This window comes from Hyperolius riggenbachi, chromosome 9 (genome assembly GCF_040937935.1).
Source record: "Hyperolius riggenbachi isolate aHypRig1 chromosome 9, aHypRig1.pri, whole genome shotgun sequence".
NCBI lineage: Eukaryota > Metazoa > Chordata > Amphibia > Anura > Hyperoliidae > Hyperolius > Hyperolius riggenbachi.
In genome coordinates this window covers 243,794,338-243,809,271 of record NC_090654.1, presented here as the reverse complement: position 1 = coordinate 243,809,271, position 14,934 = coordinate 243,794,338, and the positions used below count along the sequence as shown (strand labels likewise).

The 14,934-nt window shown below is 43.7% G+C and overlaps 1 protein-coding gene across 3 annotated transcripts in view; it reads right to left on the bottom strand.

The window, feature by feature from the left end:
- INF2 (inverted formin 2) overlaps positions 1-14,934 on the bottom strand; it is a 189,828-nt gene that overhangs the window by 90,226 nt on the left and 84,668 nt on the right. For all 3 annotated transcript variants that reach the window (XM_068254230.1, XM_068254231.1, XM_068254232.1), the window contains exons 3-4: positions 7,447-7,562; positions 775-934 (exon numbers count right to left, since the gene is read on the bottom strand). In XM_068254230.1, the coding sequence (XP_068110331.1) occupies positions 775-934; positions 7,447-7,562 (276 nt within the window). The remainder of the gene's footprint in view (positions 1-774; positions 935-7,446; positions 7,563-14,934) is intronic.

The window sequence follows — 14,934 nt, the reverse complement described above, 5'->3', positions numbered from 1 at the left end:
ACGCTCCTCCCATTTATTCTCCAATAACTTTATCGCTACTTATCACACTGAAATTATCTATATATTTTTTTTTTTTGCGGGACAAATAGGCTTTCTTTGGGTAGTACTTTTTGTTAAGAATTATTTTATTTTATCTTCATTTTGCAGGGAAGAAGAAGAAAAAAACTGAAAAAAATTCACCATTTCTCAGCTTTCAGCCATTGTAGTTTAAAAATAAAATGTGCTATTGTTGATAAAACAGCCACATTTTATTTGTCCTTTTGTCACGGTTTTTACAATGTTTAAATTGTGTTCCTAGTACAATGTCTGGGGTTAATATTTTATTTGAAAATAAAGATGTATTTTTTTCCATTTAGTGTTTTTTTTATACTATAACAATAATTACAAGCCTTTATTTACAAAAATGACAGTAATATACATACATATAAAAAAAAGTCCCTAAGGTAACTTAATTTTTTATTCAGACACTACTTCAGCAAAATAGATCATGCAGGGCAGCCAGGGAGCATGTATTGTTTAAAAGGAAATAAATATGGCAACCTCCATATGCCTCTCACGTCACTTGCCCTTTAAGTTTTGGCTATATGTAACACCTCCCAGTCTTCTCGCCTCTAGTTACACATCCCATCATTTGTTAGAATTCGGATGCCTTTGCCAGAAATTACGGCTACCCTGGTATACCCAGCCTCTGTATAGGATGGTGTTATAAACAGTATACAGTTATATATCTGCTACACAGGTCTCTGCAGTGGAAGAAGCATGCAGAATTATTACCTATGAATTCATTTCTGAGCTGCACTCGGAGCCGCAGTTCTTCCGTTCCGAAAATGATGGCGTTGATGACGCTGAGCAACGTGACCATGTAGGGAACATTATCCGTTCCTGAGAGCTCGTTCATAATGACACTAAATCGATACTGCTGGTTCTTCACGGCCTGGCGGAGGAAAGGAAATCATCTATGAGGCTCGGCCATCACAGGCAAAGGAATTTCTGCAAAAATGCTTTTAAAGGCACGTCGGACAGGAGAATACGGATATTCTGTCATTCTAGAAGTAGCAAGATACATTTTTAAAGGGAAAATCCAGTTTCATCCAATTTCATTATAAAATTGCTGTAAGTACAGACCGGCGCTGCACAACTCTCTGTAATTTCATATTATTAGAAATAACCTTTCCAATGTAATCTCCAGCCAGCTAAGAATTTCCCAGAGTAACGTTAAACTGAAAGAGAAACCATGGTAACAGTACTCTGCTTGGTGTACAGCTGGCCCACAAACTGGCTCCTTTAGCATGAATAAATAGCTCAAAGCCAGGGGTGCAACAATAGCCCCTTTTCCCTTGCCACCGGAGGTCCTGGAAGCAGGAGGGAGGAGTCTGGGAGCACAAACAGCGAGAGCTCTCGCTTTACATTGAGTACAAAACCGGACCCATCAAAAAGACGCTGTTGTATACTAATCGCAGCAACAGAGGAATGTAAACATTGTGTTTAACTGTTTGCATGCTGTTCTGCTACAATTTGCTTATGTGTTATTTAATTTTATGCTGTAAATAATCTTTTAGAACAGAGAGGAAATGCTGAGTTTCATACCCCTTTAAGCAGTAGGAATGAACTGGAACTTCTTCACGAAAAGCAAAACTGTCCTAAAAGGGGTTAGCTTACCGATGTCACCTCTAGCTGATGCGCAGTACGCCGCTCTCCACCCTCCCGACACTTCCACCTGTACAATAGGAAGTTTGGCTTTCAAGGCAGAAGTGTCAGGAGGATGTGGAGCAGCAGGCAGCACAGAGGAAAGAGGCGGTGAGTTAACCCTTTCTACTAGTGATATAGGCATTTGTAGAACATACTGTAGAAGGATGCCTCCCCCTTGCCTTCAGATTTCTGTTGTGTGGTATGACTCCCTCAGCTGCAGTTAGCTCCTCCCTCGTTTCTGACAGATCCGCTGAGTGGACCTGTCAAAAACAGTCTTATCAGTCTGCTGACAGCTTGTCCACACGTGCTACTGTTGGCAGAACATCCGCCCACCGGGAGGGTCTGACGGATCTGTCGTTTGCTAAATACGGCGTGTATACGCGCCTTAAGACACATAGCATGCCTTATCAAAGTTAACATGCCTTATCAGAGTAGCATAGCAAGCGCTACAAACTTATGCCTGCTAATTGGCAATGACGAGAGCTCCACTCGTCCTGCCCTGAGCCCCTGTGGGTTTGTAGCGCTCACTATGCTACTCTGATAAGGCGTGTTAACTTTGATAAGGTGTGTTAACTTTAAGGCATGCTTTTTGTCTAAAGGCTCATACACACATCAGACCATAGTCTTTGGAAAATGAAAGATCACAGACCAATCTTACCACCCTTCATGTAGTATGAGAGCCATACTCTACACAGTCTTTTCTATGGAGCTGAACTCCACATCAGAAAAAAATCTTTGCAAGATGCTGCACACACAGATGCTGTACAGACACAAAAGATCAGTATCTGCAAAAGATCTGTTCCTGCCAAAAATCCATTCCTGCAAATTGCAATGATAGTCTATAAGATCTGCAGATCATCATACACACATGATTTAACTGACATTCATCTGCAGATCAAGCAATCATCTGCAGATCTGAAAATCCATCCTGGTGGATCTGATCTGCAGATGAATGTCAGTTAAATCATGTGTGTATGATGATCTGCAGATCTCATAGACTATCATTGCAATTTGCAGGAATGGATTTTTGGCAGGAACAGATCTTTTGCAGATACTGATCTTTTGTGTCTGTGCAGCATCTTGCAAAGATTTTTTTCTGATGTGGAGTTCAGCTCCATAGAAAAGACTGTGTAGAGTATGGCTCTCCTACTACATGAAGGGTGGTAAGATTGGTCTGTGATCTTTCATTTTCAAAAGACTATGGTCTGATGTGTGTATGTGGCCTTAGTGAATCAAGCCCTTAGGGTCTAAAAGCAATTTTTTCACAAACTTTTAGACCCTAAAAACAAAAAAACAAAAACATACCACAGAGAGATCTGCAGCAGCTCCTGCATACAACTCAGGCACGGGATTACCACTCTGATCTGCAGATTTCCGACTCGAGCCTGATTCGGGATTACTGCTACGGAGGTTACGGAACTTTCGTTAAACCATTACACAATATAGCGCAGACAGACAGTCGTTTGTCGTTAACGATTAGTTGCAAAAATCTTCTGGTGGGTATGAGCCTTGCGTCTCTAACCGCTGCGTATTCACCAGTCATCAATTTGCTGTTTGGCAATCCAAGTATCTGATTTCCATAGACACTGGGGTGGTATTCCCCAATTAATTAAATTACAGAGTATGTGTCTTTCAAGCTAATTAATTAGCAAAGAATAATTTTCAGAGGAGACAAATTAAAATACAGAGAATATTTCTTTTAAACTAATTAATATGAAAAAGCTAATTTGAAGAGGAGACAAAGCCACTGAGCATAGAAGTGGACCTGGGGAGGAGAGGTTAGGAGAATTGCATGTCGTGATTGTATTGATGTAATAAAATATGAATGAGTGGATTGGGTACAATATGTAAAGCAATAATAGATTTTACAAACACCATAAAAACCTGCATCAACTGAAAGACAGAATTCATTTTCCTTGAGTTGCCTTGTCATATAGATAAATGGCTTAAAGAGAACCCGAGGTGGGAATTACTTATGTTAGTGGGGCGCAGAGGCTGGTTGTGCACACTAACACCAGCCTCTGTTGCCCCATGGTGTGCCTCCAGGACCCCCCTGCGCGCTGCTATACCCTCCGCAGTGCTAGCGACACACAGCGTGTCGCCAGCACAATGTTTACCTATGCGGTGTCAGTCAGCGCCGCTCCCCCGCCTCCTCTGTATCGGCGCTACCCGCCCGCGTCCCTTCCCTCCAATCAGCAGGAGGGAAGGAATGCGGGCGGGTAGCGCAGATACAGAGGAGGCGGGGGAGCGGCGCTAACAAGAACGGCATAGGTAAACATTGTGCTGGCGACACGCTGTGTGTCGCTAGCACTGCGGAGGGGATAGCAGCGCGCAGGGGGGTCTTGGAGGCACACCATGGGGCAAAAGAGGCTGGTGTTAGTGTGCACAACCAGACTTTGTGCCCCACTAACATAATTAAATCCCACCTCGGGTTCTCTTTAAAAGGGAACCCAAAATGGGGCTAAAACAACAAAATATACATACCTGGGGCTTCCTCCAACCCCCTCCAGGCTGATCGATCCCACGCCATCTTCCTCTGCCTCCCCGTTTGTCCGTGATTTGTCCTGGAAAGTCCTCCGGTCCGGGGCCAACTGTGAATGCGCGGCCTGACCCTGTTCCAGAGCTGACTCCCAGTCCCCGGTAGCAGTATTCAACCAATTTGGTGAAATACAACTCTCTCTCTGCTGCAAAGGAGGCTTCAGAAGTCTTTGGGAGCCCGAGTGCTCCCAAAGACGGCCCACGCCATACTGCACATGCGCGAGCGCCCTCTCTCGCGCCTGCACAGTATGAAGCCGCCATTCCTCGGGAGGACTCAGCTCCCAAAGACTTCCGAAGTCCCCCGTGGTGGGATATTGAAACGGAGGAGCTGCTGCTGCTCCAACGAGGGCACCAGGAGAGGAGAGGGAAGGCCCTATAGCACCCAGAACCTTCCCTCTCCTTAGGCAAGTATCCGTTTTTTTGTTTTTGTTTTTTTATACGATTCCCATTTGCTGTAAGTATAAGCTAAAATGCGGATATCTGTCAATGAGAGGGGAGATAACAAGGTTTTGCTGCAGGAAAAGTGAAAGGGTCATTACTTCTGCTTCTTTTTTCAGCTTAAAAGGAAGAGTGTGAATTCTAAACTGCAACTGTGACAGTATGATGCAATGTTGAAAATTAAGCTATAAAGCTGAAAATAAAATTGGACTTTTTTTTTTTACACTGCTAATGTTCTATTTATCAGCCATACTATATATACACAATTTATTACCTCAGAAGTTTATTAACACTTCAGGTCTCCCTTAAGTGGCTAAATAGTAAAATCCATTTTCCATAAACATCCATTCCTGTTTGTTGCTCTGTAGATTTTGCGAGTCCCAAGGCAGTACAGAAAGCTACTCTTGTGAATCCAAACACATGTTGTATCTAATTAGGCTGTGCTGATAAATCCCAAGTTCCAATGTCTACAGCATAATATGCAGCAACATCATATTTTGCCAATTCATGTATTCATGTTCCCATACTCCTCTGTGTACAGCTATTTGCCTCAACAAAGAACGATTGAGGCTGAACGGAAAAAAAAATTTCATACATATTTAGTAAATCACACTGATTCAGTAAATGTTTCTACTGAATTTTCCCTCCGGAAATGTATTTTTTTTTATACCTAATTAATAAAATCTCTCTTTAGCCCTCAGCAAGCAAAACAGCATTCAAAATATCTTGTCGAAAAATGTCTTAAAGTGGCCATTAATGATACAATCCCGTGGAAAATCAATAGTTTCCCATCACCGTGGTCACAAATCGAAAATGATCGGTCGTGCCCACTTATGGCCGAAAACCAGTGCGGAAGATTTCGCTCGATCGCCGGCGGGTCGGGAGTGCGTCGATAGCGGCGCTCGAATGCCTGACGACCGACGGTAGCGGCAATACATTACCTGCTCCGGCCGGCGCGTGTCCCCTGGTCTCCGCTGTCCCTTCTCCGTGCTCAGCTCCTCAAGCTTCACTGAACTTCCTGTCCCGGCAGGAAGTTTAAACAGTAGAGCGCCCTATACTGTTTAAACTTCCCCGGCAGGAAGTTCAATGAAGCTTGAGCCGAGCACGGAGAAGACAGCGGAGATCAGGGGACACGCGCCGGCTGGAGAAGTTAATGTATGCGGGAGAAGGGGGCGGCGGCAGCTTCACAGATTGTGATCGGTTTCATGCTGAAATTGATTCACAATCTGTTTGCAGTAAAGGCTCAGATTCGATCAGAGAGGGGTCTATCTGTTGGTCGGATCTGATGAGAAATCGACCAGTGTATGGCTACCTTAAGAAATAGAACATTAGTAGCACAGATATGAGTCTCATATTGTTTCCAGTACAGAAAGAGTTAAAAAACGTCAGTGGTTATCTATGCAAAAGAGCTTCTCTGAGCTCTCTGACCAAGCTTAGTTGGCTACAGTGCTGTTTTCTGAAGCAATTATCTCAACCTGTCTCTCACGGTTCCTTGTTTGTAAAAGGTTTTATTGCTGGGGAGTTCAAAGTGTCATTAGCTCTGCATGCTTTATAATTTTCAAATACAGTGTGTGGTTTGTAACTGAAATATGACAGAGTGATGCAATGTTATATAAAAAGAAGCCATATAACTGAAAATAAAAATATGAGACTCTTTTCTTTGCTACCAATGTTCTACTAATTATCCGTACTACACATACAATTCATTATATCATAAGTTTGTGGGGGTTTTTTGCTTCAGTGTCACTTTAATTATTTTTTTTTTTTGCACACTTTTTTGTACTTTTTCGCTTACCAAGTGCTAAAAACTTATTTGTATATATCCTAAAGGTACATTTCTTATGGGAATTCAGGAGAGAAGTTTATTGAATCATGTGGATACACAGATTATGGAAAATTGGTTTCTCTCTTGCGCTTCCCCCCCACTGCCTCAAAAAATACATTTGTTTATGCAGGGCCGTTTCTTGGGCAGTGCGAGCAGGGCGACCGCCCTGGGCGCAGACCGGAAAGTAGGAGAAAGGGAGCGCAGGCAGAAGGACATAACCGCTAGGGAGCTGGTGACGCGCGGTACAGCCAAATGGAAGAAGAAAGATTACCAGCGCGATCACCTTCCTCGACTCCTCCTGGGGTGCCTGCGTCTGACGTCGTCATCATCACGTCAACACCACATGGTGACACCTGATGTCCTGTAGCGGTACTGCAGGCTGTCACCCTCGCCCTGGTTGCAATTTATCCTAGAAACTGCCCTGTGTTTATGTTCTAAAACCATATTGGTTTGTAAACTCATGTGCACATGGTGGCAGCCATATTGGATTATTCAGAATAGCTCCCAACTGTCCCTCTCTTGGAGACAGTCCCTCTTTCCTCCTCATTTGTCCCTCTTTCAGGACTTTGTCCCCCTTTCTATGTAAATATATATATTTCTCTACTACAAAATGTATTTGATTGACTCTAAACTTTATTCCTATCCTGTAAATTGATATATTACTAATTTTAAAATGATAATATGAAGAAAATAAACCAGGAAAGAAAGGACCAGTGTGGTTTGAATTATAAAACAACATAGTTTTCTTATGAAAGCATTATGGTATTCGTGACTAAGGGTGTTATGGGGGAGTGGTTAGGGGTGTGTCAGGGGCAAGGCTTAAGTGTTTCTCCTCTCAAAAAGTTGGGAGGTATGCAATCTATATGCAGCCCCACCTACTCCTAGATTTCTTAACTAGCAAGGAGACAGAGAAGGCGTTTATATGCTTGGGGCAACTTTTCTGATAAATTCTTTACCTTATAATGCTCCAGTGCATCCAGAGCCAAGTCATGACCCTCCGGGGAGTAAATACACAGGGCTGCAATCAGCTCAAACACTTGCTTCTTCACCATCACATTGGACGTGTCCAGTGCTGCACATAAAACATAATAAAAGAGTTATAGAACATAATCCATGAATGTGAGTTATAGGCATAGACAATACACTTATTACTTTAGTAACATTTGTTAAAGTGTAAGTGTCGGGCATAAAATCAAAAATCAATTCTTTATTTTGATCTGGTAAATAAGTAACAAGGATGCGAACCAGGCAATCCAAAGGTTAAAATCACTATTATTTTTCTTGTTGATAAATGATCATTCCCCAGTTTACCTGACTCTTATTTGGTACACACAAAACTTGGTACACAAAAAGTAAGTTGCAGGGCATGCTGGGTTGTCCTTTTGTGCTTCTGTACTTCCCCTCATACTTAACTTATGCAGCCTAATTGGCTGAAGCCTCTTTCCCTCCTGTTTTCCCCTCCCACACTTCTGTTCCTCTCTGATTGGCCAATATTTCCCATGCTGAGACAATGCACGTTCAATACTGAGGGTCAGGCAATGCATACACAATCAGGCAGAGGAGAGTAAGGGAGGAAATGACATTGGGATTGGCTGTAAAATAGCCACAGTTAAAATGGCAAATGCTAAGAAGGATTTTATCTTTTTTACTGTAGAAAAAAATCACTAAAATCGAAATGTGGACAGTGCAATACACACGCACACACACACACACACACACACACACACATATATCAAGTATTTATCAACCCATTCAGGTTCCGTGGTTTTCACGAGAGAAATGTTCACCTCCCATTCATTAGCCTATAACTTTATCACTACTTATCACAATGAACTGATCTATATCTTGTTTTTTCCGCCACCAATTAGGCTTTCTTTGGGGGGTACATTTTGCTAAGAGCCACTTTACTGTAAACGCATTTTAACAGGAAGAATAAGAAAAAAATGGAAAAATTCATTATTTCTCAGTTTTCAGCCATTATAGTTTTAAAATAATACATGCCTCCATAATTAAAACTCACGTATTGTATTTGCCCATATGTCCCGGTTATTACACCGTTAAAATTATGTCCCTATCACAATGTATGGCGATAATATTTTATTTGGAAATAAAGGTGCATTTTTTCCATTTTGCATCTATCACTATTAACAAGTTTAAAAAAAAAAAAAAAAATAGAAATATTTCATCTTTACATTGATATTTAAAAAGTTTAGACCCTTAGGTAAATATTTACATGTTTTTTTTTTTTATTGTAATGTTTTTTTTTTATAGTAAACATTTTATTTAGGTAGTTTTGGGAGGGTGGGGGGTAAACAATAGATTTATAATGTAAATGTGTGTTAATTTTAATTGATTTTTATTTTCAGGTGTAGTATTACTTTTTGGCCACAAGATGGCGGCCATGAGTTTGTTTACATGATGTCACTCTAAGCGTAACACACGCTTAGAGTGGCGCATCGGGGAGGGAACAGCCAGAAAAGGCGCAGCTTCTGAGAGAAGCTGTCGCTTTTTCAGCGGGGCAGAGGAATCAGTGATCGGGCACCATAGCCCGATACATTGATTCCCTGGCTACTGAATCCGCGGCCGGGAGTGCGCGTGCACGAGCGCGATCGGCCGCGGGGGCGCGCGGTAGCGCACATGGTTCCTGGACATAGTTTCTACGTCCAGGAACCAAAATAGGTTAAATATGTGTTTTATTTCCAAGATAGTATGGCTGACAGCTCCTTTTAAATATTCATAGTCACCAGAATATCTATAGCGAGACAGAGGACACCTGGCACTGCTGCGGATGATTCAAGTATTCGTTGATTTGTGTGCATAAGCTGTTAGTGACGTGCAGTTTGTGGTAATCCACATACCGGGAGTCTGGAGAAAAGTGGGCACAGGTAGCCTGATGCCCGTCTCGCCCCTATCGGCCACCGATTCAGCTTTTCTCCAGACTCCCGGCATGTGACTTGTGCACCTCATTTTTTTTATTTTTATTTTTTTATTTTTTTTTTACAGATTTTCCATTTTTTTCCATTTTTTAAAACATTTGATTGTGGTATAAACACAGATGAGGGTGAATGTAACCACTGTTGTCATTACATATTGGTACTTCTTTCAAGACCAAACAATAACTCTTAGCACTATGTTTGGACAGAAGGTATCCATATGGATTCCTGCATAATTGATAGATAACAAATCATGTGTTTTAGATATTGTGAAGCTGTTATAGACATAACTAAAACACATTCAGGGTACCTCCTGTGCACCTCATTTTCAACTGACCACTAACCGTATGCCATGCTATCAGCTTATGCACAGGAATCATTAAGTGCGTGAATAATCTGCAGCAGTACCAGGTGTCCTCTGTCTCACTATAGATATTCTTATACCTGCCGCCTTACAGCATACTGCAAAAAGATCCCACAGCACACCATGATGCAATAAAATACAGTCATAGCTATGACTAAGGACCTGCGTGTCTGAAACACGTCAACTGCCTTTCTTGTCTTTGTGGATGTGCTACAATAAAGTTTGTGAGGTTTACTGCATTATGATGCGCTGGGGGATCTCTTTGCCAAATATATGACTCACACCCTGTGGAGGGGGTTAAAGCGGTCTGCCTCAGCAATACTGTGGAACTTGCATTGACATCAGATGTCTGCAGCATTGTAGTGCTGACTTCCACAGTCTTTCTTGCTCCATATTCATAGGCACGGACAGAAAATGAAATATGGCCCTATGTCAACCACAACTTAAACTTAATGTTTGGGTTAAGAGTCAGGGTTAGGTTGATCTTAGGGTTAGCTTAAAGTACTACTGTAGGGAGGTAGGAAAAAAAAAAAAGAGTTGAACTAACCTGGGGTGTCTAACGGCCCCCTACAGATGTCCTGTGCATGCGCAGCCACTCACTAATGCTCTGATTCCTGCTTCCGGTTCACTTCCGAAATTTGCGACTTTAAAGTCGGAAAACCAATGCGCCTGTGCGGCCGTGTCCTCGCTCCTGCTGACATCACTGGGAGCATACTGCGCAGGCGCAGACCGTAGTGGGCCTGCGCAATACACTCCTGGTGACATCAGCGGGAGCAAGGGCGTGGCCGCGCAGGCGCACTGGTTTTCTGACTTTAAAGTCGCAAATTCCAGAAGTGAACCGGAGGCGGGGCCGGAGCATCGGTGAGTGGCTGCACGGGCACAGGATGTCTGTGGGGGGCCGATAAACACCCCATGTAAGTTCAACTCTTTACCCCCCTAAAGTAGTCCTTCAAGGAATACAGATAGCATAAGGTTAAAGGACCACTATTATGAAAAATTTGAAAGACATGAAAACACATAAATAAATAGTTCATTTCTCCCAGAGTAAAATGAGCTATACATTACTTTTCTCCTATGTTGCTGTCACTTACAGTAGGTGGTATAAATCTGACAAATTTGACAGGTTTTGGACTAGTTTATCTCCTCATGGGTGATTCTCAAGGTTTTCTTTATTTTCAAAAGCACTTAGTGAACGGCCGTTGCTCACTCCACCTGCCAGAATAGTGTGTAAACAGTTAAGGACAAGTGGCCTTAGGATAGGATAGGATCCTTTGCAGGGAGTGTTTTTTGTAAAGAAAAAAGTAAACACTGAGACTCCCCTATGAGGAGATGGACTAGTCAAAAACTCATCAGTTCCGTCAGATTTCTACTAGCTAGTGTAAGTGACAGCACCATAGGAGAAGTAATTTATAGCTCATTTTACTCTGGAAGAAACATACTGTACTTATTTGTGTACGTTTGTATGTATTTTAATCTTTAACCTTTTTTTTTGCAATAGTGGCCCTTTAAAATATGGGTACAATTCCAGCACAATGAGTAGAGCAGGCTGCAATACATTATGTGCAGCGCATTACATAATATTCATGGTTCTTTAAACTTTACGCACGTAATTCTACATAACGCAGTTTATTGCATACACCCCTTTGTTTTCTCTTAATGCCAAAGGAAGCCCTCAGTGTGCTCCTTAACAGTTTTGTATTAGTTTAATAAGGCAGTTTACCACACAAAGCACCAAACATCACATCAAACAGTTATGTGATTAGGCAGCTCAGTTTGGCCAAGTGGGCAGTGCCGAATTTCTACTGGACCAACAGCATCCTAAACTTCCCCACAACACAGCACGGATTAAATTGTAAGATCCTGTGAGGACAGCTAGTGACGTGATGGCCTGGATTACATTGTAAGCTCCTCTGATGACAGTAAGTGACATGAGGGCATGGATTACATTGTAGGCTCCTCTGAGGACAGTAAGTGACATGAGGGCATGGATTACATTGTAAGATCCTTTGAGGACAGTAAGTGACATGAGGGTATGGTTTACATTGTAAATTCCTCTGAGGAGAGTAAGTGACATGAGGGCATGGATTACATTGTAAATTCCTCTGAGGACAGTAAGTGACATGATGGCATGGATTACATGGTAAACTCCTTTGAGGACAGTAAGTGACATGAGGGCATGGATTACATTGTAAGCCCCTCTGAGGACAGTAAGTGACATGAGGGCATAGTTTACATTGTAAGTTCCTCTGAGGACAGTATGTGATATGAGGGTATGGATTACATTGTAAGTTCCTCTGAGGACAGTAAGTGACATGATGGCATGGATTACATTGTAAGTTCCTCTGAGGACAGTAAGTGACATGACGGCATGGATTACATTGTAAGTTCCTCTGAGGACAGTAAGTGACATGATGGCATGGATTACATTGTAAACTCCTCTGAGGACAGTAAGTGACATGATGGGTGGATTACATTATAAATTCCTCTGAGGAAAGGAAGTGACATGATGTCATGGATTAGATTGTAAACTCTTTGGTGAGTGGTGCATTAGGTGAGTGTGAGGCTGCTCAGAGATCACTGTAAGTACCTGTTCATGGTCCCTTCATCCTCTAAGTGCCAGATCTGGCTTTTGGTAGCCACACACCCCATGTGCAAAATCTGAAGCAGATCGGCCACGGGCCGGCACTGGCTGCTAATGTGTGCAGAGTAGCGCAGCCTGCATCAGGAGTCCGCATTCATACAATCCAACAATTAAATTTGCATTTAAACAGCGGTTATACAGCAACCAGAAAGCACAACGTTTTGGGCTCCTGCCCTTTCTAAAGTGCTCCCTTTCTCAAGGAGGACTTGAGGAAGGGCAAGAGCCCGAAACGTTGTGCTTTCTTGTTGCTGTATAACCGCTGTTTAAATGCAAATAAAAAGTTGAAGATTGGTCCTGAAGGGTCGAATCCAGATTGGATTGTATGTATGTGGACTTTATTGCATTGGAGGCTGGATGGACGCCTACCTTAATCTGTGACCAGGGATGCTCGGATGTGCCTCATCCACGAATTCGGCAATCCGCGTGGTTGCAAAAAGAAATCCGCATTCAGCCCCGCCGCATGCGGATTTTCGTCCACGTCCACGCAACCACGCGGATTTTCTGCCGTGAATGGCGTAATCACGCGTGGATTCCCGCCCGGAGGTGGATTTTCTTTTAACGTTAATAACAAAGCCCCCCATACATGCTACAATCCCCCAAATTGCATGGATTATCGAGGTGATAAGGGGCAACATAACTTCAACATAAAAAATTCCCCAAATTTTTTTTTTTCTAGAGAAAATGGATTTTAAAGTGAAATCAACACTTTAAATGGGGCTATTACTTGGTAATAAGTGGTTTTAAAAAGGGATATACGCGTTAAGCAGTCAAAGAGGTGAAGGCGAGTTCCAATGGCACTTGGCGGCGAAGGTACCGCTGGAGGAGGATGAGTGGCTGACGCCAAAAAGGCCCCAGAGAGGTTTTTGTAATTTTTTTTTTTTTTTTGCAGCAATTAGCAATGACATCGCAGCAGAGTTGTCAGTGGACACGGGCAGTGTAAACGCAGAGTGCAGTGGTGGTAGCGACTGAGTCAGGAGAAGGACTATGCGGGCGGTCAGTTCAGCAGCACAGAAGGACCACGGCAACATACTGGTAGTAGTAGTAGTAGCAGCACAGCGTCATAGTGCTGGCCAAAAAATTAAATGCACCCGGTGACCTGGGCAGTGTGAACGCAGACAGAGTACATTGGTGGAAGCGAGTGAGTCAGGAGGAGGAGGAGGACAATGCCGGCGGTCAATTCAGCAGCACAGAAGGACCATGGCAACATACTGGTGGTAGTAGTAGCAGCACAGCGTCATAGTGCTGGCCAAAAAATTAAATGCACCCGGTGACCCGGGCAGTGTGAACGCAGACAGAGTACATTGGTGGAAGCGACTGAGTCAGGAGGAGGAGGACAATGCGGGCGGTCAGTTCAGCAGCAGCAGCAGCACAGAAGGACCATGGCAACATACTGGTGGTAGTAGTAGTAGCACAGTGTCATAGTGCTGGCCAAAAAATTAAATGCACCCGGTGACCCGGGCAGTGATAACGCAGACAGAGTACATTGGTGGTACCGTGGTAGCGACTGAGTCAGGAGGAGGACAAAGCGGGCGTTCAGTTCAGCAGCAGCACAGAAGGACCATGGCAACATACTGGTGGTAGTAGTAGCAGCACAGCGTCATAGTGCTGGCCAAAAAATTAAATGCACCCGGTGACCCGGGCAGTGATAACGCAGACAGAGTGCATTGGTGGTACCGTGGTAGCGACTGAGTCAGGAGGAGGACAAAGCGGGCGTTCAGTTCAGCAGCAGCAGCAGCAGCACAGAAGGAAGGACCATGGCAACATACTGGTGGTAGTAGTAGCAGCACAGCGTCATAGTGCTGGCCAAAAAATTAAATGCACCCGGTGACCCGGGCAGTGTGAACGCAGACAGAGTACATTGGTGGTACCGTGGTAGCGACTGAGTCAGGAGGAGGAGGAGGACAAAGCGGGCGTTCAGTTCAGCAGCAGCAGCAGCAGCACAGAAGGACCATGTCAACATACTGGTGGTAGTAGTAGCAGCACAGCGTCATAGTGCTGGCCAAAAAATTAAATGCACCCGGTGACCCGGGCAGTGATAACGCAGACAGAGTACATTGGTGGTACCGTGGTAGCGACTGAGTCAGGAGGAGGAGGAGGACAAAGCGGGTGTTCAGTTCAGCAGTAGCAGCAGCAGCACAGAAGGACCATGGCAACATACTGGTGGTAGTAGTAGCAGCACAGCGTCATAGTGCTGGCCAAAAAATTAAATGCACCCGGTGACCCGGGCAGTGATAACGCAGACAGAGTACATTGGTGGTACAGTGGTAGCGACTGAGTCAGGAGGAGGAGGAGGACAAAGCGGGCATTCAGTTCAGCAGTAGCAGCAGCAGCACAGAAGGACCATGGCAACATACTGGTGGTAGTAGTAGTAGCACAGCGTCATAGTGCTGGCCAAAAAATTAAATGCACCCAGTGACCCGGGCAGTGTGAACGCAGAGTGTAGTAGCGACTGAGTCAGGAGGACAAAGCGGGCGGTCAGTTCAGCAGCTCAGAAGGAGGACCATGG